The sequence below is a fragment of the Sardina pilchardus genome, chromosome 17 (assembly GCF_963854185.1).
Source record: "Sardina pilchardus chromosome 17, fSarPil1.1, whole genome shotgun sequence".
Lineage (NCBI taxonomy): Eukaryota > Metazoa > Chordata > Actinopteri > Clupeiformes > Clupeidae > Sardina > Sardina pilchardus.
Window position 1 is genome coordinate 2,442,039 of NC_085010.1, and position 27,508 is coordinate 2,469,546.

The window sequence follows — 27,508 nt, forward strand, 5'->3', positions numbered from 1 at the left end:
TGTCAGAGTAATCAGAGTAGGCTCCCACCTGAACGTATTAATGGCCATTTTGTGTGTGGGCCAGTAGGTTGTGTAAGTTGGGGATGTGTAGGCCTACTTGTGAGCCTGCTATACTGTAAGTGTGACTGTGCGTGTTTGTCTAGCCTACTGTTTTATAGTGTCTGTGCTGTAACAAAAATAACTTCTGGAGGCCCTCACAGTTTTCCAACTCCCCTATCCCATATTGAGCACTTTATTGCCCATTGTTGCAGGCTAGCAATAGATGTTTAATTCACAGTCACTACGGGCTCAAAAAAAATATTATAATAAGGCATATTATTCTAATTTCCCAAAAATGAACGCAATAATACAGCAAAGATATTTTAATGATCACAACACCAATATTACAGTCATACTACTTTCAACTATTTGCACGGTGACTCTTCTTCCATCTAACACAGGGTCACTAAGGCAGGGGCCAACCTGAGGTTTTACTATGCCAGAAATCCCTGATAATCAATGTACAAAATTGTTGTTAATAAAATGCAAACTTATTATACTTGTTAGAACTATCTATATACATCATATGATTTTTTTTCCAGTGAATTAAACCATAAGCACCAACATAAACCTGGGGCTAAACACATTAGAAAAAAACAGTAAAATATAAAACCTGTTTAGCTTATTTTGCCTAGTTATGTTGCTGATTTGTTGAAGATATTGATGCTGTTATCAGGGGAATGGCAGGAGGCTTTAATCAGAAAATATTGGGTCTTGCTAGCCATTTACTATCATCCCAAAATTATGGAGGGGAGAGGGGGGATAATACTCTCTCAGCCATATCACAAAACTACAAAAACATCAGATATATATTTGGAGTGACATCTGATTTTCTTGTTTGTATAACATTTTGTTAGAAGTTTGTGTTACACAACATTATTATTAAAACCAAGCCTGACTTAGCTGTTATTCAGCACTATTCATAGTTGGACACAATGTATAAAAAGGCCTATCACTGCTCAGGTCACTAACAATGTCAATAAGAACCATAATGACAACCAAAAAGACCCAGCTCTTAATATTAAAAGCCAGTCTCCATATTAATTATCCACAGGCATAAACTATCTTGACATTGATTAGTGATCTTTTTGGAGTGATACAATAGCTGTATGTATTATTTACAGATGAAGTTATTTCCATTATTTAACAAAGTGAGGTAAGAGTTGGTAAAAGGCTTATTATTGGCTAAAACTTTTAACACACACTGAAACATGAAACAATCTCTTCTAAAATGGATGATGCAAAACAATACCACAGTCCATTGAATCAGTTCCTTATTTTTCATATAACATTATTCACAGTCAAAATTTCTTGGTGTTTTTCAACCTACATATTTCATTGTAGCCTACTCATCAGAAGTGCTTTCTGTGCATTTCAATCATTCCTGTACATGGATCTCCTTAATAAAAAAAAGGCACAATGTTTTAGCTTTAACGGCAGACATGTAGCCGTTAAATGTAGTCCCGTGTCCCATGTTGAAATAGTTGCAAGGTAACCAGGAAAGTTTACACTGCTTCTGGTCACTGGTGGCTGAATCAGGCAAATTTATTCATCCCAACAATCCCTTTATACAACGCTACTTGGATATTCCCACAGGCACAGCAGTATATTTTTTGCATAGGCCTAAATAACAAGCAAAATCCGTTCCTGCAGGAATCACTACTCTTCCCAGCTATTCTCTGACCTCCACCAATAGCGATTGTGGATACATTAAGGTGGCTGTTCTTCACAGCTTTCCACCACCACTCATGACACCAAACTTTAGACTGCTCTCCATAAACCCCCAAGGCCCCAGGAGGCCATGTTTAATACATGTCTTTGTAAATCTCCTGAAGCAGCGGGTGCAATGAGGCATCTTCTGTCTTCTTAATCTCCTGTACTAGAAAAGCATGCTCAGTCACAAGCTGCCGAAGGTCTGCCAGTTTCTGCAACAGCTTGGGGAAAAGGAATGTGTCATCTGGATGGTTGGCCAGCAGATGGAGCTGCAGTGCATGAATAATATTTTCCTGCATGCATTCAATGTGAGACACATTGCCCAGGCCTGGTCTGTCTGAGAGGATAAACAGAGATAACATACATGTTGAGAGACTTGACAACAAAGTACTTGACTTGATATACTGAAGTATAGCTATAAAAGCTATGAACTTTGGCTCAACTTGCTATACAGAATTGGTATTATTGCCAAAAGTGACCACCATACAGTTTTAAGCGTTCCATATGCCATAAAATCTCTCATAACATACTCATTACATACCGCATACTGATGTTGCTTGTTAGGGGTTTATACTAATATGAAATCCCATCAAATATTTTCAAGGTTTATCATTTTCAATCACCATGCGAAGTGCTGTTTACAACATTACTCACTATAGGCTATTATAGAGCAATTTAGCAATACCTCCACAGCAGATGATAGCTCCTACAAATAAAGCCAGGTCACTGTCATCCAGCTCCAGGGCGTTGAACTTGGTGGCGAACTGGAACTTGGGCTCCATCATGTCGCTGAAGGGCCGGCGCAGGCTCTTGAGGAACTCGCGCGTGATGAAGCCGCGGCCCTGCGCCACCAGCAGCCCGTCCTTGTTCATGCAGGAGGCCAGCAGGGCGAAGAGCGCCTCGTGCACGCCGTACTTCAGCAGGGTCACCTGGTCGTTCAGGTCCAGCTCCTGGAAGCCCGGCACAGCCTTGGCAAACTCCGTGAGCGCGGTGACCGTCTCCACAGATGTGCACTGGCTGCAGTGGAAGAGGCGCCCCTCGGCCTGCCGCTGCAGGAGGCCGACCGCCTCCACGCTGCCTCCAAACAGCTGGATCAGCAACGTCTTCTCTGCCAGCTGCAGGGTCTCCATGTCGTGGATGACAAAAGGCTTCCGAAAGAGAAGGAGACAACATGAGGATAATGAAATGGGGCATGAAGCTGATTAGGCTTTCAGCATGTTTGTGAGACTTTTATTTTACTAGGAATGGGGAGGAGGAGGAGGAACTCCACTGCCATTTGGTAACAATGTGCGTTCAATTTATCCCTGTATCCAATCAGAGACTTGGATTAGGCCAGAATTACTACTACACCTGCAGCGTTGTCGACCAATTATGCTTTTTCGCATACCTTTCCGTTGTCCGTTTCTTATGTGTTATGATTTGTGTAATATATTAATGTGTTTGTTATAATTAGTCCATTGATTGAATTACACATTGTTGTACGCTACCAGACTTCTATGTCATGAAGTGTGTGCGCGCTAAGGAGTACTAACCGGAGAACTGGTCTTGCCAGTGAGGAAGACTCTAGCTTTGGCTTTATTCATGGGGAAGTGCTTCAAGTAAGCCGCATGGATCTGTCGAACGAGAGCCTTGACATCAGCCAGCTGAGGCTCCACGTACTGCCTCTCTCCCGTCTCCAGCTCGGCTTTCAATTTCAGCTTCTCTGACTGGGGCATTCGCCCAAATCGGATAGCTAAAATAAACCACAGTACACACATTAGAGATCACGTCCTGATGTTACTCAAAGTTACATAGTGTTTTCTGCCCACTGTATTCAAAATTGCGTTCCTGTTGTAGTCATTGTGTCACATAATAATGCACTCTTCTCCAGGGTCAGTCTTCACGGATTCTTCTGACCTAGGTCAAGCTTCTTGCACAAGCCATGAGTAAATACATTTACACTGCCTGCAGATATAGGGGTCAAGGCCTGCTGGTTATTAGGGTAAAACATTCTTTTTTTGTCAAATGGCTTATGAGACAAACACACACACACACACACACACACACACACACACACACACACACACACACACACACACACACACACACACACACACACACACACACACACACACACACACACACACACACACACACACACACACACACACACACACACACACACACACACACACACACACACACACACACTAATTGAGCCCTGGGTGAGATATTGAGGTTAAAGTCCAAGCAGTGAACATCCACATCTATGTCAGCGTCAACAACAGGACATTTCTGATTGCACAGGCTATACACCACTCAAACTATGTTGAACCATAAAGTGTGTGATCCAATTCAGCCACATAAAAATACTAACACAAAACATGAGCATGTCCCATAAAACTCAACTCCTACAGTGAACACTTACAGTTTTTTTTGATTGCTTTGACCTGGTTGAAGAAACTGGTGACCTCTCAGTCTTCATCATCACTCTCTCAGCAGAGCAAAAGACACCTCTTGCAAATGAGTTAACCCATTGTCATTGTTTTGACACACTTCCCGCACCCTTTTGCAAATCAGTTAACGCAGATGTCATTCAAGCAGTCCAAACTCCATTGCTTTAGCTGTGGTAACCAAACAGAAACTATATGTTCCCATCTCTTAGATACTTCTTGCCCAGTATGAAATCACTGAAGCACCTGTTTGACACTGCTTCACAAAACTTTTCAATTTGCAATCAGTCTGCAGGCTTAAAAGGTGCCATGTTGTGTGTTGTAACTTGCAAGCATGGATGGTCAAGGCAGATGAGAGTGAGAGTTACAGTAGAATTGACTAGAAAATATTTTGTACAGATTTTTTTATTTTTTAGTTTTCCTTATGTCTTACACAGTGATGGATTTTACTGGATTTTTTTCTTTCATACTATATGGTTTCTGTTGGAATATTTCTTAGCCACAATCTCAAAAAAAAAAGACTGAATACTGCATTCAATACAATTTGAAAAATCATTGTAAATGATTCTGGATCTATTTTTTGCAAGAAAGCAAATTATGTAAGCTGCTGACCAGTAATGCAGCACTGATTCACATTGAGAGCTGAATTTTGTATTTTGATGCCCCTTGTCGAATGACTGATTGGAAGCACTTATGCACTTGTGTGCAAGTTGTGTTGTTTGAGGGCAAAATTTGCTTTTGGTCCATATTTTAAATGTTTTGGAGGAGTTAGAGCCTTTTGCAGGCAAAATTAGTCATTTTGACCATTGGTGCCACTGTTTAGGCCTTTGCGTTAAGAGTTTTGAAAAATGGCTTTTTGAGTCGACTACTGCGTCAAAGCAATCAAAAAAAACTGTAACTCCTTTCATTTCTTTTTGTTCACCCACAGTTTTATGCCTTCAACATTGTAAATAGAGTACTGCAAACTATATTTTGAAACCCATGTTTATATACAGAAACAATCACCTGAAATGTCAGGTTTTACTTTGCTTACCATTGTGGGACATGCCAACTGAAAGGCACTTGTGGAATCGGCAGTACTGACATTTGTTACGGTTTTTCTTCTGGATCTTGCAATTTCGCTCACATTTGTCGTATTCCAACTTGAGGCGTATGGTCCTCCTGAAGAAGCCCTGTGGACCAGCACAGAGGAGGGAGTGAAGGGTTATGATGCACACACACTAGCTATTGCTCTTACCAAAGAGTATGTTTACTTCTGTCGGGGTTGAGGCAGCAAAACAGATCATTTACAAACTACATAACATTCACCATTTAGAGTAGATAATGAATGTGTTCCTCCATTAATACTTGACTAACACAAACAACAACAGATCAATTTATGTGTTTGCGCTCTTCAATAAATACACTCACATGAGGTCAATAGGAAACTCAAAATCCATGTTATAAATAAACATATGACAATATCCATCAATGCCCGACCCTATACCTCCCTCCCTCCCGCACACACACACACACACACACACACACACACACACACACACACACACACACACACACACACACGCCATTTAAAGATAAAGCTGTAAGCTGTTGATATGCATACAAAGGGTCAGTATTTTAGGCACCTCTGTTACTACATATCCCTGTGGGGAGCCACCCAGCACATGCCTGGCAATGGAAACATCCATAAAACACTCTCCTCCTGTCGTAGTGTTCAGAGCCTCTCCAGAGACATGTGACACCCTATGGCATACTGTATCTGGACCACTTGACTAGATGACAATACGTTGGTATGAATCTCAGATGACAGAGAAGGTTGAAGCAATCATCCCAACGCATCAGTTTTGAAATTGTTATATGAGTCCGCCCTTTTCAACCATTCTACAGGGCGTCACTGTAATTATGCCACAGTATATTCACCAACATTCCTACAGTAAAATAAACTTTTGTTATGCTTAAGCTCAGACTTTACAAGGCAAAGCTTCATTTCCCTTATGTCCCAGAAAATAGCCCAATGAATGATCTTTCAGTGGCTCTAGGCCTCAGGTCACAGAGGTTATGCAAAAGACTGGGGGAGTTGAAGAGACTCAGCCAATGAAAAGCCCTGACTACCCGGTCTCTGTAGAAACATGGATTTCCTCACAGGAATTTCCAACCAGTTTTGACAGTTTTATGACCCTAAAAATATTTCTTCTTCACAGCAAATAGCCAGATGGGAATTATTGTGATATTACTTCCCTATCCATGGCAGTCGGGGCAGGATTAACAAAGCGTCCATACTGAGTAAGAGAAGTTGTATGATGGTGATGATGATGATGATGATCCACCTCTTTGTGGCGGTTAACGCAACATCAGTTTGGTCTGTCCTCATGGCTCGGTTCCAAGCAGGGGAGAGTTTAAAGAGCAGGCACTCAGAGGCATCCGTGTCCTTCGCATGACATTCCCTTGGGAGTGCGTGGATGGGTGGGTGAGTGTATTTGTGTGCGTATCCTAACCTTGCATCCCTCACATGCGTGGACCCCATAGTGGAAGCCTGAGGCACGGTCAGCACACACGCGGCACTCTAGGTTTAGCGGGCTGGACGACACCTCCTCTCCGGTCACTGCTCCAAACACCACAGAGGACGGACTGGACGCTGGAGTCAAAAAATCTGAGGAGCAAGCAGACATACCAGGGCTAATCGTCTTGCTACAAAAGCAATGCACACGTACAGTATATATTTACACAATGTACACATGTCATTTATATTTACACTCGGGGTACATTGGCTGCTGAGTCATTTAATGCTGTAGCCTACTTCAGAGTGTCAAACCCAAGTAAATTTGATATCTAAAGACAGTAAAAATATAATATAATATGGAATTATGATTTATAATGAACTGTGCCAATGGTAAATGGACTGCATTTACCTAGTGCTACTCCTCCAAGCACTCAAATTTCACACTTCACACTCACGCACGCACGCACACGCACACACGCACGCACACACACCACACACACACAGGTGGCGGAGGCCCCCATGCAACGCACCAACCTGCACATTGGGAGCAATTTGGGAGTTTAGGGTTACGTTTTCTGGCCAAGTGACTCCCCTTCCTCCAACACCATCACTGCCCCCTAATTATACAATTAATCTATTGTATTATTCAACTCCATCTGTATTATAACAAATCTACCATTGGCACAGAACAAACCATGTTGGATTCTATTCTGTTACCGTTAATTAAGCTCAAGCCTAAGGAGTGATTTCTCCTCTAATGCAGGATATGGGTGAATCAGTCAGCAGAAGGTTACCTATTGCAGCAGAACACTCAGATCCTGCACTCGAAGACTTGTGCTCATGGATATCAAAGCTGTTGAAAGAATCATCATCCACTGACTGAGAGAGATCTTCTAGCTCCCCCAAGTCCTGGATAAGGTCCCCACACAGGGGACTTAGGACCGAGTCTCCGATGGAGGACGGACTGTAGGGGCTCGGCATGTCGACCATGATGGTGGACCATGCCAAGCACTGAATCCCTCATGAGACTGAAAAAAGAACAAGTGTATACAGTTATATAGAGTCATACTGTCCTTCAAACTGTTTATTTATTGATAGGATACCAGAAGAAGATAAACCTACATGTACTTCAGTTTAGTTTGTAATCTCTTTTCAGTTCAGAATGAATAATTTCAGCCAAAAGTCAAACTACATTTACAAAATGACATTTCAAATTACATCCATGAAATGGAACAGATTAGAAGGTCTTTACTGACACTGCACAATTGCATACAATAACATTTAGAGCATCTCCCTGAATGGTACGGTACATACAGTGCAGACACAACATACAGTAGACCTTCAAACAGATTCACATTTCCAACATTAATGCCTAATGAAATTATGGCTGATTTCCTTCAAAGCTCAAGTTTGTTAAACACAGAACATTGAAAAAGTTTGCACTTCAAAACAAAAGTAGAGTAAAAAGTATGTGAAGCAAAAAAGCCTGAAAATGTGTATTGCTTAGCAAAGTTCTAGTTCAAAGATGCAGAGCAGAAATCACTTTTTCTCAGGTTCACCAGTGTCCAGTGAGGGTCTAAAGTACGGCAAACATCCTTCACCTGTTTGCCATGAAGGCTCTACTCGAGTTCACCTTCTTCATGGTGTAAACACTGAAGTGGCTATCACATCACCTTATCACACAACGCTCAGCGAGGGCCTCTTGCTTACTCACGGGCCAAAGAGCAAGTTACTAGCTAACGGAGAGGACAATAAAACACAGTGGCGGTGTTTGAATACAGGAGCTTTAGGTCATTTTGTTTGACAGGTCGAACATATCTGTTGGTTCATTGTCGTTCTCAGTTCAGCTTTCACAGTATCTGTAAGTGAACCAGAACAATCTGCATGACACATACTGCGTGCTGAAATTAAGATCCTCAGTTCATGTCATGTCATGTAGTTTTCCTTGTCAGAACACTCTTACCAGATATGTGGTTGGAGAGTAATAATGAGTAACACAATATTTGTGGCCTAGTACAGTCATCATCTTAGAGGCTGGTTGCCTTTGTTCACACCCAGCAACACAGCTGCTATTTGTGAGCCAGAGAACATCTGTCAGGCCCATTATAGAGCTTTCCAGAACATTCAGCTGTAACTCATCTGCTATTGAATAACAGCTTCAGATGACTAGGATGGTTATTTTGAACATCTATACGGTCACAATAGCAACATTATCGCAAACACAGTTTTTGAGGTGTGTTGTGTACAGTCTAATTTGCTGTGCTGAATGGAAACACGCAGTCCGCTAAATGTGTATTTTAATGCCGGTTCTCTTTAGTTGTCTGACAAGTTTCTGTGTTTTATTTTCCAAAACACATTGCTGACCTGTCTAGAGCTTTGGAGCTTCAAGACAGTTTTACTCCGATCGCAAAGCTGCATTTCATTAAAAGTCAAACATCAATCTTAGCCAGCTGTTCACATGTGTTAGCGCCCAGATGGCATGAGGATGCCTGAGTCTAGTGAGCTCCCTAGAGAGCAGTTTCCCTTTCCTCAGGAATGTATCTATCCCACACAAAACAAGGTGAGCTGAGATTCACACACCACTAATACAGCAAGTTCTGCAACAATACTCGTGCAAGACATGTAAGTTGACAATAGGGTAATCAGTTCAAGCCCATTCCTATATGAATAGAAAAATCAAGAAATCACCGCAAAGCAACTCCTGACACTACACACTCAGTGTTATACACTCTGCCTCCATTTGTTTCCACAGGTGACATAATACAGCAGCACACTGGGAAAGACTAAGCCAAAAGAAACGAAGCTACATGCAGTTATGCAGCGAACTCAGAAAACTTACTCACATGGGGAGCTAGACAAAATCGATCACAAACCCATGGTAGCTATTCTTTAAAAATATAACTATGGAACGATTTACAGAGAGCTCAGTCTACTATTTTCCTCCTTTTCATTCTTCACTGTCCTGTTGAAAACCAAGCCAATCAAAATTCAAAGGAGCGCAGGCATTATACAATAAAGCACTGTTTTTGTTTTTTCAGCATGTATCAGCTGTAGGAGGTCCTGTTACATTTTGGCAAAGGAAGCTTGCTCAACAACCCCAACTCCCCCCAACCTCAAACACACAGAGCGGCCTACGTGCCTAAGAGGACGCGGAGAGTGGAGGCCAGTGCAGAAGAAGACTGTGAAACTAATAAACACCCTCACCTGCCCACCCACCACTCCTTTCATTGTCCCCATCTCCTGTCCTGCCGGACTTTTGCTCCCTGGAGCACAATAATCCAGGGATGTATTTTTGGAACAAGAAGAGGGGGAAATTGGGACTGACCCAGATATAGCTAAATTAGCTGACAAGTCTAGGCACCTAAATTAGTCTTACTTCACATGCAAGACAGACATGATTTAGAGGCTTATGATGACAATATACTTCAAAAGCCACCCTAAAACTGCTGCATCAAATAGTTGTTTAGATTAGATTAGATCAGATCAGATTAGATTAGATCAACTGTATTGTCATTGTGCAGAGTGCATAGACAAGATGGCGGCGCAAACACATCACCACACTCTGTGTCTCTCAAGATTTTGCAAATTAGTGGAAATGCTTGTTTATCTCAAGTATTTTTGGTAAAAAAAACAGCAGGAACTTTTGAACATTGGTTCCTGAAACTCGGACACTGTTATCCGCGTAATTCCAGAGATTGCAAAACCAACGACACCTCTGAACATCCCCATATCAACTGGAGGGATCTACAAACGGACACGCAAACGTCACAGCAGGGAGACACACGGCACGAGCCAGGCTAAAGCTAAAGCAAATAATTGCTCTAGCAAAGTTAGGTTCCGTTTCCAAAAAATCTACATACTGATAAGATGATCGATGCAAGTCTTTCTGGATAAAAACATTTTTGTTCCACAAATATTCTGCTTCTTCAATGAAGTGAAGACCTACAATTACACTTTCCTTGAGTTGCACTTGAGATAGCACTCAGAAACCATTTTCAGTTCACACAGGCCACAAAAGCATCTCATCTTGAATGAGATCTATCCATGAGGCATTAGATGTTTGCTTCATGCATTCAACTGCTTTGCAATGTTGTAGGTTGTGAAAGTAATGAGGTTGAAAGTCAGACACCACAACCAAAAAAGCACACATGAGGTAATTCAGCTGCCCAATATGTAACCCTGTGATTAATAAGCAGAAAGTTAAAGCACTTTGATTCCTGCTATGAGCACAAGAGAAAATGAGAGCTATCCTAGAAAGACACAGACAACTCACACGCCATGTAATGGGACACACTGGACAGCATTGCAACCGCTAAACACCTTTGGCAGAGTTACTGTTCAACACACACATATGCACGCGCACGCGCACACACACACACACACACACACACACACACACACACACACACAAAACTGTCTGATTCACTGTCTGAACAGTCAACAACCCAATCACATAAGAACTAATCAACAAGTGGAGAGAAATCCAGGCTTACCTGACAGTTCACTTGAGAAGAAGACTATGGGTTTGGACCAAATAAATACACAAGCTCCACCAAAGGACAAAGTCCAAATGACACACACGGCATGACCTGGCCTTCACAATGAACGAGATTATTTGGTGCATGGCCAATATTTGAGCTGTACTGTGAGCGATAGCATGAGATAAGACATTGTCTAAAGCTAAACAATCATACACATCCAGATGTTATGGATAGATGACCTCAACTGACCCTTAAAGCTCACCCCATAAACATTTCGCCCAGGGCTGAGTCCAGTATGAAGGACAAGCACTCACATGAACACAAATGTATGGGTTTCACTACATAGCCTATCGATTCCAAGAATATAATATTAATTGACCATATAATGCTGGATAATCATGTGATAACCACTTTAGTACAGAAAAGAACTTCATCAGAAGGCCATCAGTTCAACTCAAGATTGAAAACAAAAACTGGTACCTAAACCAGTTAGATGTGTGGAATAAGAATCAGACACATTGTATCAACAGAAGACAGTTAAACGTTGGAGCACAAAAGGAAGTGTCACTCTGATCATGGTCTCACACCCTTCTGGCAATGCTTGATAGATAAAAAAAAAAAAAAAAAATAGTGTAATTCTGACAATAACAATGCTGTAAAGCAAAAATATCATAGGAATCAATTATGAAGCTCTGTCGGAGCAATGAGAATCCAAATTGGACACTCACAGTTCCCTTGATTAGACAGTCAGAATCTGAAGAAGTTGAGTTTCCACCTTTTGCGATTATTGTATAGCAGAGTGCAATCATCAAAACACTCATGTCTAAACTGACTGTAATTAAGCCAAACACATGCACAGATTTCAAATTACGTTCAGTTAAACTGACAAACAGACTGGGCATGGATTCAGCAGCAGATCAGCTATAGGCTATTCATTGCATTATTACGCAACATGATGGGAATGCACAATATTTCGTTTTTCGGGACACTTTCTCATGATGTTTGCCATTAAATACCGTGCAGAATTGGTTGGCATCAGTTCGAAGAATTGACGTCCAGAATTAATATGTTTTATGTCTTCATATGCTACTTTCAATGAGTGTTAAGCACATATTTGCAAACCGACGCACATTACCATTTATCTAATAGCTTGTTACATAAGACAGAACACTGTTAAGGCATGTCTGTCTACCTTAAATCCAGTTGACCAATCCAGATCTACCATACGACTCTTGGTTGTTGGCTGCAGCGGTTGAATCAGGAAGAGGCCGAAATATTGAAAAGTCCACACACGTTTCTTCACCCACCAGTAGCTTACTATTGCCAAATCGCGTTGGCGATAGCGAACCGTGCCGTTTCGCTCCCGGACGTGACGCTCCAATGACACTGCAGCATGCACACACCTCCTGACACACCTATAGTTTGAGCCAATAGAAACATGTCCTTTTACTACGAAAGAACGGTGTCCTATCCATGACGTCGATTCATTATGGCACACAGTGCAAGATGTGAATAATTCCTGACTGATTTTGGAGCCTGCACGAGCTGTGAGCTGCATGATGCTGGAAATGTAGGTCTGAGATTCTCAACATTTTAGGAGCTACGCACACCAAAGCTCAAGCCAAAACGCCAAGGCACACTGACTTATGGAAACTGACTGTTAAGTAGCCTGTCATACAGATTAATTATAGACTTTATCAAATATCAAGGATGTTCTTATAATACCCATTTCTTCTAAACAGAGTGTTAATGGACTGAGTGCACAGCAATACTAATGCTCACATGATGCTGACAGACCTTTCTATATTAAGAACATGTGTCGCTGATGCATTTAAAATGACCCTTATAGCCTATTCTATGGGCCTGTGTAAAATGCATTGGCTTCCTCCAAATTCCATGGCACAGTTGGTAACCACCTGTCTAGCTTATGTCAATATCCCAACTAGACCGACAGTTCATTAGACCGTTCTTGGAACTGAATCTATGAAAATCTATGTTCAAAAGGAAACCAGGATCTACAGAACATCCTTGAGCATTGTCTACATCTCTAGCCAGGTTTAGTCATAGAGGCAAATGCTTAGGAGAGAGGCTTATCCATTCCATATGGCCCTGGCTTATAGCCTACACCACAGCCAATACTAATGTTATAGATACAGTAATAAACTTGTGATACAATAATAAAGTCATTGCTTCTGAAAAGAGCCAACTGCATTCCCTATAGCCTGAATAGATTCTCGCCACATATTCAGCTGGGTGTATTTGTTGAACTCTGGTGCCACCCACTGTCCATATACATAGTGTGAAACAGCAAGCATGGGTAACACTCTTAACATTCACACACAGAATGCCAGGCTGTGCATACAACTTGACCCTTGCATGTTGCATATTGTATGTTGGAAGCACAGACATTTGTGTGAAAGGAGCGCTTGAGAGGCAGAGTGCTGTTGAGCTGCAGCGGCTAAATGTCCATTTGGGTCAGACTGTATCTTTTATTTAGTGGACAAGGATCTCATTTAGCTACTGAGGAGAACCACTGTTTCTTACAACAGACATCACCCAGGAGAATCTGCAGAGGTTAGATGTGTTTAACATGATGGTGTTTGTGACATCCTTCATCTGCATCTACTCATCATCATTTCAGAAACATCAGGAAAAAAGTAAAATGTGTTGCTTGTTGGGGGATGACTTCATGATCAATAAAGAATCATCTCCAATATATGGCTGGATGTGGGTCAGCTGAATTTGATTGATAAGAGTGAGTAAAAAACAATGGGACAGAAACAATTTCACCAAGATGGATTTCATTATTTTATTGTTTGCTTTTAAAACATACAAGTGTTAAAACATTATGCATGTGGTGATATAGTGTAAATATTTAAAGGATGGCAATACTTACAGTGTTTGGATCTTTGAAGATGTTGTGTTGTTTTGCTGCCCTTCAGGGAAGGCAGTAGGTTGTATAGTTATCTCCTGATGGGGCAAAATCACAACCCTGAAACCACACAACCTACTACCTCACCCTGTACGAACATCAGTGCATCCACCTCAATTTCTCAATGAAAGGTCATGTCTTCATTTACACATACACAAATATACAGCATACGCCTAGAAATAAATCATCATTTGCATATATGCACATTGCATCTTGCACATAAACGAACTAAAAGTGACCATGATCATTATTAAACACAATACCTTTTTGGTGCTTTCATAGAACAGAATTACTTAGAATCAAATAACAGACCAGAAAACCATGGTAAGTCAACACAAGAGACGGTTCAACAAAACCTTTATTTTGATGCATACAAAATATAAGTGATAACATAACCATACATTTCTAAGCTTTACTGCACTTTAACTGATAATTAAATGACTGAGTGTAATGGCAATATTTTTTAAACCTACCAAAACAGCAATTTGTGTTTAATACCAATTTCTTTTTCATAACTTTCCACACGATGACATTACAGCCACTTCAGGAAAGACAGTAAGTTGTATAGTTAACTCACAGCAAGGGATTGACCCTAAAACTATACAACCTACTACCTCACCCCAAAGGGCAGTTTGGGATTGCAGCGCTCTGAGTGTGTGACATGCCATCCTTAGGGAAACGCCTCGACCTGTATCAACTTCAACATGATCACTTATTCACAACCACCAAATACAGAAAACCATACAGCCAGATGAATTAAAGAAAGGATGATCTGTATAAATACCATTATGATCCATAGAAAAGAACCGTGTCCACATAGTGCCATCTACAAGAGAAAAACAGGGATTAGATTAGATTAGATTAGATTCAACTTTGTTGTCATTGTTCAGAGTCCAAGTACAAAGACAATGAAATGCAATTTGTGTCGAAATCAGAAGTGCAAAGAAGCAGAAATGTGATGTGATATACACAGTATAGACAGGTGATATATAGTGCAGTGTAGACAGTAGTATGCAGTTGGTTTACAGAAAGAGGTTTAAAGAAATATAAATGAAATATAAATACAGTATGTGCAGTGCATTAGTAACCTTATAAGAGCAGACCATAAATATGGCTATGTAGTAAGAAGAAAGACTCATGATGATGGGAAAGATTCATGTTATTTTTTCATTTCAACAACGGAAGACGTGTGGGTGTAAAATATAAAAAATCAAATAAAAAAAGTGATTTATCAGAAACAATTATACAAGGTCCAATATGTAGTGAAATGTGTCTTCTGACTTCAATGACAATGAACAAAACAAAACATAAATAAATAGATTACTGAAGATGTGTGTTACTGTGATACAAAAAATAGAGCATATAAAGTGTACTTCACATGAAGTATACTGTGTGAATTGAAGTTCTTTCATCATGCCATGTGATCTTGGTCAAGTCCTCATTCAAGTTCTGAAGAGACTGTGGATAGAAGCTTTTTTTCAGTCTCTCGGTACTTCCAGGCAGCAGTAATGCTTAATATTTGACTGAAAATATTCCACTCAAGCTCACTACATTATTAATTGAAATCTTGTTTACAACTCTACTTGGCTTAGAGTTGAAAGAGTCAGGTAACACCTCCCTAAGAAAGGAATATCCTCAATCGTGTATCCAATTCTCCTCAGTTGTTTCACTTGTTGCACTTTGAATTGTAATGTTGTGACACTCCTGGTCAATGAAGCCGTCTAAATAATAATATTTTCTAATTGAACACACTGAGTCAAAAGGTGAAATGGCAACGTGAAGCTGGTCAGCACTAATGGGCAGACACTGGCCAGAGTGCTGCTTGGGTGAGGCGACAGAGAGAGCAGGCTGGGCAGCTGTCATGGATGTGAGGCCAGCGCAATGCTGTGGTCAGCTCTGAGAGTTTCCTGTGTGAGTGAGGCTGTGGTCTGGCATGTGGTTTACCTCTGGATGGGAGAGGCATACCCACAGAGGTGAGTCAGACTGCTGGGGCCTCAGAGGGGAGAGGTGTTACCACACGGCTCTCTCTCTCTCTGTCCACACACACACACACACACACACACACACTCATATACTGTATATATGTGTGTATGTGTGTGTGTGAGACATAAATGCACTCGTACACACACGCAAGCACGCACACACACACACACACACACACACACACACACATATATGGGGAGTGTGTGTGTGTGTGCATGTGTGTGTGTGTGTGTGTGTGTGTGTGTATGTGTGTGCATGGGTGTGTGTGTGTGTGTGTGTGTGTGTGTGTGTGTGTGTGTGTGTGTGTGTGTGCGTGTGACATAAACGCATTCGCACAAACACACACGCAAGCACGCACACACACACTCCATGTACTGTATACTGTGTATATGTTTGTTTGTGTGTGTGTGTGTGTGTGTGTGTACAAATACATGCTCAAAGGTTTTGTTTCTTTTTTCAGCGCAAAGGTTGTTGTTCACTAAATCACATAATGACAAACATGTTGTTACTGTATGCATCATGTTATGCTTATATATACTACAAACAAATCTCACCAGACACAACATGTAAATGTAAAAAAAACCTCATGTCTGGCTCTTCTTTGATCAGACTGCAGTATGAGACACTGGGCCAGACAGTCATCATCACATGTACGTTTGACATGGAGTGTGCTGGAGTGCCCTGAAGAGCCCTCTCATTGGGAGCAGTCAACAGTTCCTCACCCACCTCAATTGACTGACCCTCTATGTCTAACAATGTTTGCCAAAGCAATAGCAGGCCGCAGCTATAGCTTTTAATAGCCTATGAGATAAATAGTGCTCCTCCCTTTCCCAAACAGTACTGCGGGAGCGAGCACTCACACACACAGCCATGGCACCGTAACCTTAGATGGCACGTTCACTAACTCAACCTCCTGCAGGCAGCCCCGACAGTTCAGAGTCCTTCACTAGCGCTTGCTCTCAGATGAATGACCTGGATTCATTCTGTGCACACGAGCAGGAGGTTGAACCATGACTGAACACCGCGGGCCCAGTGGATAAGCAGGACACTGGCACAGCCTGAGATAAGTCACTTCTCTATTAGGACTGTTACTACTGTTACTTTATCCAGCAGCATGAGGTGGCATGGTACACGTGGAGGTCTTATTCAAACCGCATGGACATGTGACAGAGTAGAACCAGCCCAAGAGGCTTTCCTTCTAAGACGACTGAGAACAAGCTGAATTTAGAGCACTTACAGGGATCACTACACTTCCTAGATCTTTTATCAAAGATACTTTAGTTTATCAGACGTCTCTGCCTCCACTTAAAGCTCCGCAAAAAATTGGCCAACATATTTACACTATGAGCACAGTTCTCAATTTCGATGGTTTTGCGGCAACTAAAGTGAATTGGTGACTTTTCTGTTGTTGCATATTCACTGTCCAATAGGTGGCAATCTTCTCCAGGGCCCAAGTCGAGTGAACATTTTGACAATGGCGTCTTTGTGCATTTGAAGGGTGCTAATCATGGTGCCTTCAAGTATGGTGCCTTTTCATCTTCATTTCACCTGTGGGAGATTAAGCTATAATTCACTTTTGTTCCTTCCCCTGGTTTGAAACATTTTAATTTAGGGTAGATTAAGGCACCAATTGGCTGTTTTGGCTATAACTTCAGTCAATCAGTTTTCACCACAGTATAGTATAGGCTATACAAATGATACAAAAAAGTAATTTTCCAAATGTTGTGTTATGCAAAAATAATAATACATAGCCTAGTATACAGTATCCCTAATAATGTAAACAGATTCAAGCACCTGCAGTTCAAAATGGACATTTATCGCGTGTCTGTGCTCACCTTGCTCATTATGGGGTATTTCCCATTGCACACACATACTCACTCACCCACAGCTTAGAATAATCGAGCACACAGATCAAGTACACTGCAATGGTGCTACACTGGAGTGCACTACCTGTGTTCATCTAGATGCTGCGAGTGGCCATGACATCATCTAGACGCTCAACAATTGAGCAACTCCACCCCAGCTTTTGTCACTTGTCAATCACGGCGGAGCGTCATTGTGAGAGCAGGCGGCACATTTGTCTAGAAGACCGCCCATCCCTGCCCCCCTCTGGGCCTGCTCACAGACCTGGCCTATACAGTCCAGCTTCGTCAGCACAACCACAGACAGAGGACTACATGTGCTTCACCAGAGAAATGCTAAAGCACATTGTTTCATCTAATCAGGGGACAGTAGCATTCTAGAGGTTTCACTTTGCTCTAATGAAGGCAGAAAGTAGCCTTTTCAGTTTTGCAACAAGAGACAAACTGGAAAATAAATTCTGGCAACAGCAGTGACAGAGTACAGAACAGTAAGTTAGAGAATGTACAACCGACAACCGTGGAAACTATTAAAAGATCACGTACATCAAAGTTCTTAATTATCTTCATGAATAGCATATGCATATGTAGACAATTTTAAGGGAATTTTGTACCTTGTCAATGTCATCCAAAATAATAAAAAAATGTACAATTCCACCTGTTTCTGATTCATAATTCAATTATAGAGTTAACATCACAGGGCCGTGTTTCGAAAATATTCCACTTATTGTGATGAGCGAGCACACACACACACACACTCACACAGCCATGCACACACTTTCACACACATTCACACACATTTGAACTCTTTTGGTTAGTGAATATAATTAATGAATATCAGTATTGGGTGATGGTAACAAATATTTAATGATTAAAAATCCTCAAAAATAAACATCTTTATCTTAATTTTTTCAACAATTTAACATCTATCATCTGAATATGCAATATGAGTTATTTTAAGCTTAGGCCTTAGGACTTTTTTGAAGAATATCAATGGAAAAAGAGCGTGCAGATTATAATATTTGAATCTCATAAATGAGGTAAAAACAAGTTATTTCCTTAAGACTATGCATTACCCTTTACGATTAGTCTTAACTCTTACTTAGATGAGAATATTTGGATAACAAGATGTGTGAAGTTTTAGCCCAAATATGAGGGCCAGCTGTGCTTTTATTTATTCAGTGCATTCAAACCTAACTACAAAATATGGCCTTAGTCTTGATCAGACCTGTACCACGCACACTCAAGCATGCATATACATGCACCAACATGCAGTCATTTTTATGTGAACTCAAATAACCTTGATCATTTCAATTTTTTAACAAATGACAATGACTTTTCACAAGTTCTGCAATTTATAAAATTCTGTTTTCTTGTGAGGTACCTAGCATATACTGTTAAGTTGGCAAACTTCATGTGATAAAAAAAACTACAAATAAGAAGTATTTTACTTTTGCGTAGGGCTACTATTTTTTGGTGTGTTTTGGTTTGTATTATGAAACTTTATAGAACAAAATGCAGCCATCCATCATCTAGATAGTGTGTGTGTGTGTGTGTGTGTGTGTGTGTGTGTGTGTGTGTGTGTGTGTGTGTGTCTTTATAGGAGGTGTCTGCACCCTCTAGTTCCACAGAGGCGTGGGAACTCATTTCAGCACTAAACCCAAGGTCCATTGTGGTGCACATGGCATCAAGTGTGTGCTATACATGAGAGGGCATGAGTGTGTGTCGGTGTGTGTTGCTGCAGGACAGTGAAGGAGTGTGTGGGTGTGTTTCGCAACGTGACTGTGAGGGAGTGTGTCTGCCTCTTCTCTTACACACACTATTTTTTCCTCAAACAATACGTGCTATCTATCAATCATTACTTAATGGTATATTTTAAACCTAAAACACCTTATTCATTTTTGCTTCTTAGGATTACTGTTATTTTATAAACTAAGGCCCATGGCATATACACATTTTGTTTTTAATTAGGATTATGTATACTAATGCAAACAAACATAAATGCTTATTGTCTACGCAAATTTATTTCGTAATAATTTTCACAATTAAGTGCTCGCCAAACTCAAACCAATTTACAATTTTGAATAATGCCACATTCTTTAGGCTCTATAACATCAACAAAGCAGGCTCAATAATTTGACTTTCAGGTTCAGCAGCCATAAAATATTTTTTTTTTTTCAGATCAGAACCTCTTGAAACTATTGATTGGCAACCTAATTTTGAGAGTTGATCCTGCGTCTGAATACAAGTGTATGTGTGCAGGTATGACCATGTACAGTATATGTCCTGTGAATGTGCTGGGAACTGTGTGGCGATTAAAAAAAATAAGCAAACAAATGTATAACAAGGAAGGATCAAAGACTTAACATGCCTTTATCAGATCGATGACCATGTGCTGTGTGGGCCTAGTCCTCAAAGTTGGGGAGGTGTTCTTGTGAGCCTGCTATATGTGTGATTATGTGCATGTGTGTGTGTGTGTGTGTGTGTGTGTGTGAGAGAGAGAGAGAGAGAGAGTTGTGTGTATGTTTCGGCCTGTGATGACTCATCGGTATCATCCTCCTATGACTGTCAAAAGTCCACAAAATTTAGCTCTCACAGCACAAAAATATAACCATTTCCCCACACCTCCACTAACATTAACAGGCTTCAGAACGTACAACCACCAGACGAAATGTTCGATATACAATCAATGCTGAGGAAGTCCTCTATTTTATAATAAACTGTTCACTAATCAAATGAACCAAAGCTTACCTAAATATCGATAATAACAAAATAGCGCAAGTCAGTATTTCCCATTACTGAGAAGAAAGTGAGCATATATTCACTATGGAATGAGTGTTGGAGCTAAAAACGGTGTGATATTTTCAACATTTACGTCTGCATATCAACTGCGGAATGAGACCCCAAAATAAAGGAACTATTCAGAATCAGGACGGCGACGCTGAATTGCAACAAATCCAGTAAAAGGTAATGTGAACTAGCGCTCGGCCCTGCCTGGATGGGCTGGCGTCTATCCCACCACAGCTGCAGTCATATGAAGGTCTCTCAGAGAGGCTTTCCTTTTTCCAAGATGAGAGCAAACACACCAGTTAGCAAGCTCAGTTTGTGGACACACACACTAACAGCACAGCATCAGGCAGACACACCTCATCCCAACTAAGACAAGACAGTCCACTCCATTACTGTACATTATAGCCTTCCAGACAAATACTACACTTTCGTAGCACCTCGTTTCTCTCCGGTTTCGTAAGTTTACAGTATCAGTATGGTGCTTTTGGACAAAAAAAAATAATTTACAAATATTATTCAATTATCAAATATGGCAATGACAATACTGTGAATATGCAAGGCATAGATGCGGGTTTTAAACCAAAACACAAGCGATATTAAAGCCACCACTCCTGTAACAACACATTTTTCTACCCGTAGCACCTCCAACACAAGACCCACAAACATGTAACCAGCAGTGACTGCTTACCTCAAATCCCACAAGAGAGCCTGCGCATGACGGCAATCCAGAACAACATGGCTAGACGAGGACGTCCTCTTCCCCCTCCATGTGGCTCTCTGCAGAGGAGAGAGAGAGCAGTCGGTTACCTCCACGGGCCCAGGGAGGGGTAGCGGAGGCAGGCCCACAGAGAGCTCCATCCCCTTCCCCAGCCCCAGCCCCAGCCCCAGCCCCAGCCCCAGCCCCAGCCCCAGGCCACATGCCTGCTGGCCACCTCCGCGCCTGGGACTGCGAGGGCTGCCACAATAGGAGGCCATGAGGGTGCTGGGGAGACGCGTGTGCTGCCCGTCTGGCAGTTAACAAGTCTTTGAATGAGGAATGTTAGCAAACAGACAAACAGAATGTCCGATGAATGTTAATGGCCCAGCCAGTCAGATCTCGGCATCGGCTCTGTCTCATGAATAATTCAGCAGCAAGGAATCAGAGCCCCCTCCCATACAATAACCCCCCCTCCAGAAAAAAAGGGGGAAAATCCTCAAATGCCTTCACTGGCTGAAAAGTGCAGGAGAGAGAAAGAGCCAGATTGGGGAGAAAAGAAGTATTTCTAATCTTTTGCCCACTCACTACTTTGGGCTCGCTGTGCTCAGCCCACTTTGCGATTCAACCTACTGTAATGCCCACGGCAAAGAACACACATGCACAAAGCATGCCCCTGGATAGCACATGTGATCGCTACAAATCACTTTTTCGTTTCAACATGCAACATCTTTTCTTTCAATGTCGGCATCTCTCACTCATTGCCTTTTTTATGTCTTTTGTTTGGAATTGGCACCTGTCCCAGAAAAAGCTCTGCCGTTGCACCGCCCCCCTGCTCCCCTTTCACTAGAGAGAGAGAAAGAGAGACAGAGAACCAGAGAACGCGCGCGAGAGACACACACACAGGGAACGGCAGAGGGTGCGTGAGATAGAGAGAGAGAGAGAGAGAGGGAGAGAGAGGGGGAAATGAGAGCAGTGTGAAAGAGAGCAAGAAAGAGGGAGAGGGAAGCGATAGAGAGAAAACAAACGAGAGAAAGAGAGTGCCGTACTCTCCACAGAACTACTCAGAGGAGATGCAACATGTCGAGAGAGAGCTCGGCCATTTTCACTCTCTGCACGAAACCCCCCCCCCCCAAAAAAAATGCCCTGCCGTAAAAGCGCAGCCCCAACGAGCACAGAGAGATATTTAGCCCCCTCACACTACCTGAGCAACCCTGTGATTAACCACAACAAAAGTACATCATGACAAGCAACTAGCACGGCAGGGAAAAAAATGCATTTGTACAAATAGCAAAAGTCACAGAAAAAGACCCGAGTTGACTTGGAACTCTATTCCCACAGCAACTTGTTGCAGGATGTTTGAGGCAGTTGCTGCAGATAGTTGGGAGGCAGAGGTTTCAAATCCAGAGAGTAGTAGAAGCCCTCCTTCTGCTGGCACAAGCTGTCTGAGGGGGAGGACCTAGCTGTGGAAATAGCAGCAGACGCTTTTCTCCTCTTTTTTCAGACGCTTCTCTCCGCTCTCTTCCTTGCATGTGGCCAAGACCAAAAGAGTGAGGGGAGGAGAGAAACGAAGGGAAGGAGAGAGAGAGAGAGAGAGAGAGGGAGGGAGAGAGGCAGAGAGGGAGAGTAGGGGGGGAAGGAGCTAAGCTGATGATGAAATAGGGGCGCAGTCAAGTACGTGAGCAAGTCGCTCTTTCATTACACGTTCCACAGCCACTGAGAGAGAGACAGAGAGAGAGAGGGGGGGTGATGAGGGGACACTGTCTGTCTTGCTCTCTCTATCACACACACACACACACACACACACACACACACACACACACACACACACACGCACACACACACACACACACACACACACACACACACACACACACACACACCTTGCTACACCACATGCCATCTGAATAGTTCATTTCAGAGCTTATGCTCCCTTGTACCTAATGGTGGCCGCCGCAGAGATAATAATAATAAAAAATGCTTTTCTCCACCACATACAGTACGGTTGAGCCCATTTTTTCCCTCAAAGGGGGGTGAGGACACAACAGATCCAATTTTCAGTATTATTGAGCCACTCCAGCCTTGTGCAGTGCAGTGTGGTGGAGCCTGGACATGGAGCTCCTGCCACACACTTCTTTAACTCTCTCCCCCCCCTCCCCTCCGTGCACTCTACACCAGCGTCCTGAGGACGAGCGCCTCTTGCCCCCTGCAACCATTTGAGCGGGGAGTCCAGCGCTGATAAGGGCTTTGGGTGAGACTCCTTCCCTGGCGCTGTGGAGGAGAAGCAGCTGCTGAGCGCAGCACACACAGAAGCCTGCCGATAAAGACGAGCGGCGTCCTGAGCACACGCAGAGCACCACACCTCTGTCCTCTGGCACAGGCCTGCCCATACCGTGCACTTCTTACACTCCTACAGTTGGGGGACAGCGTGACTGTCCTCACAGACAAAACACTCCTCTGCCTTCCTGTGCTCCCCCTTAAATAGCAATATCAAATTGTCATTTATTTTACCATCGACATGCAAAGAATTATATGCATTATCAAGTACAAGTTGAAATCGCTCTGCACTGACCACATACAGTATGTACAGAAAACTATTCCACATCCATACCACAAATGTGTTTCTCATGTGTTACCAGAGCTACGCAAAGGGTAAGAAAACACATTTAATTCCACCATATGTTATGGACTGCACTGGAGCAGTGTCCAGCCACAGACAGGACTCTAGGGAATGGATCTCCAAAGAGGAGCTTTTTGCTCATTCTGCTTTTGCAGGGTTTCAGACACAAAGTTGTAATTGCAAGTTTACTAGCAATAGTTCACACACACACAAACACACACATACGCGAACGCGCGTACACACACACACACGCTTTTGCTCATTCTGCTTTTGCAGGGTTTCAGACACAATGTTGTAATTGCAAGTTTACTAGCAATAGTTCACACACACAAACACACACATACACGAACGCGCACACACACACACACACACACACACACACACACAGAGAGAGAGGGAGAGAGAGACACATACAGTACACACACACACGCAGCTTATCGTGCCCATTCTCAGAGCCCTGCCAGTGGTCGGCCGAAGGCTCCCGTGCTCGGCCAGGACACTGACCCCTCACCAGAGCGCCCGCCGCCAGCCGGACTCGGAGCCACACGGCCGCCGCACAGAGCCAGCTGGAGGGGCGCACAAATGACCTGAGCAGACCACACCAGGGCTCTGCCACAGCACACTACGGCAGTGGACACGTCGCCCATCGCACTGCCCTCGTCTAATGACAATAGCGGCCAGGGCACCTACCAGCGCCACGTCACATCTCGCCACGTCGGCTAACCAATGGGAAAGAGGATGAGCATATTAAACCAAAACACTTTGGTTTCCATACACTGCATTGGTGTCGGTAATTGGTAGAGTGAATCGTTCTGGGTTTTAATTAAGTAGTAGTTATAAGCGTTTGTTTTACCACTTCATTTAAGTCTAATGTTGGTAATCAACTCTTGCTGATGGTCTAAGAGCTGTGGCAGGAATGTTCAGGCTTGGCATGCGTGTGGAACTGTACATTGCATTAAGTTCACTTGAGGATACAATTTTGGTTTTGGGTTGGCTGCCAACACCCAAACAGTAAGTTTCTATGTAAGACCTCATCTTTCTCAGAGCTCACTGCTTATGGGTGCCATTGATCAAATGCCAATCACAATAACTTCTTTATGAGAATTTGCAAAGAACAGCTTCAGTGTGGCTTTATCATGGATCACCCTGACAGTTTATATGCAAGGCTTTCATGTCATAATGTATTCCATGATAAGGGAGACGAAAAGAATGTTTGCATTAAATAAACATAAGAATTAGCCATTCAATCTAACAATTCACCATTACTTGAACACTGAAATGTAAACGATTAACTTCTAAAAGGTCTAAACTGACAACAATTCACTTTGCCAGTCAGTATGATTTTCTCATAAACAAGGATGGATTCTAGACATCAACTGTCTTTCAAAGGAAATGCATTAGCATGATGACTGACTTTGTGATTCCTTATTTTATAGAAAAATAGGCAAAACATGTGGAAATGTACAACCCAACACGGCAAACAAAGACATTGTGCACTCCAAAACAAAATATCTGTGTTAAGCAACACTACAGTATGTGCAACATACCCCTCATTTATCTATCCTGTGCAACAAATACTGATAACGGCAACCGTTCCACAAACACTGATAAATGTATAACAGTGGTCAATTTCAGAGCACATTTAGAACCACAATATTGAAGTCTTCTCCAATAAATAAAGCAACTAATACATTCAAATACATTCCTTTACTGAGACTTTCACACAGCCACATTACCTAAATGCAAACCAAGGATATTATTATATGTTGCAAATCAGGGATGCTGTCTTTGTAAACATTTCTGAGCCACAGCTTTCAATTAATGGTTAAGCTTTCCTGAGGGGAAATGAGAAGCAAACTAATTAATTCATACCTGAAGATGACTGCTACTGCAACAACAAACCACCAAGGCACAATTTGCATGTGAGTTTTCAAGCGGCATATCTGGCTGACAGAGACCTATTTTTCACTTGCTGTAGACATCTAATCTAATATGGTGAATCACTGTGTTCAGAATGAGCATGCAATAAATCAATGTGAAATCTGCAGAACGGGCTTTTTTCACTTGCACAAACTCAAAGTCAAAGTCAAAGACTGAACTCACATTTCAATGAGGTGTGAGTTGACAAAGCATGCCTTCAGTATCTGCACTGGTTCCTGTCAAACGCTCCTTATTAGTTTACACTACGTTTATATGCACGTTTACACAGAAATAAATTCCCACTGAGTAAATATATACACATTCCAACAGCCTGAGAATATGAAAAGCGTACGGAGATACACCTGTACAAATTTCATGTGTTGTAATATATAAAAAATAAAACAAGATTACATGAATGATTATCAATATAAACAAATTAAAATAATGAATAGAATGCCAGGTGCACTAAAATATTTAAACAAATATAAATGAGCAACAACAGTGGTAAGACCACATTTCTCGTGTTCTGTCTTAGCCGGTGCGCGCTGTCTGTGGTGGGTCCTTCTTGGGCCCCTCAGCACGCGTGTCAAGATGACTTCTCAATTACCGCCAGCACCTCTGGGGTCACATTTTGTTGAGACGGGAACAAAGGCCATGACCCCGGGGTCACAAGTGTTAGACTAGGAGCAGGCCGGCCCCATTGACGGGGAGTGCGCTGTTTGCTTTGAGTAGGTAAAGATCAGTCGCACGCTGCCTAATGGGGATTAAGGGGTGATCCCCTCAGGGTTGTCACTCACGGCTGCCCCACATCAGCCTTTATTAACTCCTCTGACCTCTGAGGGCCCACAGAGGTAGCACACCACACCACACCACACCACACCACAGCACAGCACAGCACAGCACAGCACAGCACAGCAAGCACAGGACAGGACACCACAGCAAACCACACAACAGCCACAGCCACCAAAAAGGCAGCTACCAACAGGAGCAAATGCAAGGAACTAAGTTAATCAACTATTACAATACTGACCTGTACTGTCCAGTCATGTGCAATACAAAAACACTGATGTTGGCTCATTTAGTTTTTTCTTGAAGTGCATAAATATTTATGATGACACAGAATACAGAAAAGGAACAGTAATCAGAGGGGAAAAAAAACATTTCTACATATTCTGTAAAAGGTTTTATAATGGTCCTCCCACATGATATATTAAAATAGTGAAATATTTTAAGCAGCTCAGAGACAAAAAAAATGGTGATTAAGAGTATGCTTGAAATGAATTGCTTGAACTGGTTCCACAGACCAGAGCATGATGTGTGAGGGGGTACAGACAGGGGGCTGCGATGTGCAGCACACAACCCTCAATTTCCAATCCCAAAATGGAGGACAGAAAGGCACAACATGGTGGTCACTGCATTTTTGGAGTGAATGTTAAGTCATGGTCTTTATAACATAAAGTAAACATCCAGGACAATTTCAGTTAATTTTCAAATAACTTTCCTCACAGTTAATATAAAAGTTTCTGATTTACAGATTTTAAAGGT

General features: G+C 42.1%; 1 protein-coding gene across 5 annotated transcripts in view; it reads right to left on the reverse strand.

Annotated features, from left to right (window-relative positions):
* Window positions 1-347: 347 nt before the first annotated feature.
* The window catches only part of pparaa (peroxisome proliferator-activated receptor alpha a), a 39,051-nt gene continuing 11,890 nt past the window's right edge, over window positions 348-27,508 (reverse strand). For 2 of the 5 annotated variants that reach the window (XM_062517535.1, XM_062517534.1), the window contains 8 exons: window positions 21,418-21,506; window positions 14,882-14,923; window positions 7,479-7,712; window positions 6,680-6,834; window positions 5,218-5,356; window positions 3,285-3,484; window positions 2,438-2,900; window positions 348-2,089 (listed from right to left, as the gene is read on the reverse strand). In XM_062517535.1, coding sequence (XP_062373519.1) covers window positions 1,845-2,089; window positions 2,438-2,900; window positions 3,285-3,484; window positions 5,218-5,356; window positions 6,680-6,834; window positions 7,479-7,674 — 1,398 coding nt within the window. In that variant the 5' untranslated portion in view covers window positions 7,675-7,712; window positions 14,882-14,923; window positions 21,418-21,506 and the 3' untranslated portion in view covers window positions 348-1,844. Of the gene's footprint in view, window positions 2,090-2,437; window positions 2,901-3,284; window positions 3,485-5,217; window positions 5,357-6,679; window positions 6,835-7,478; window positions 7,713-11,177; window positions 11,245-12,181; window positions 12,330-12,357; window positions 12,502-14,881; window positions 14,924-21,417; window positions 21,507-27,508 lie in introns of those variants that run through there. The other 3 variants (XM_062517533.1, XM_062517536.1, XM_062517537.1) reach the window with 3 other exon arrangements.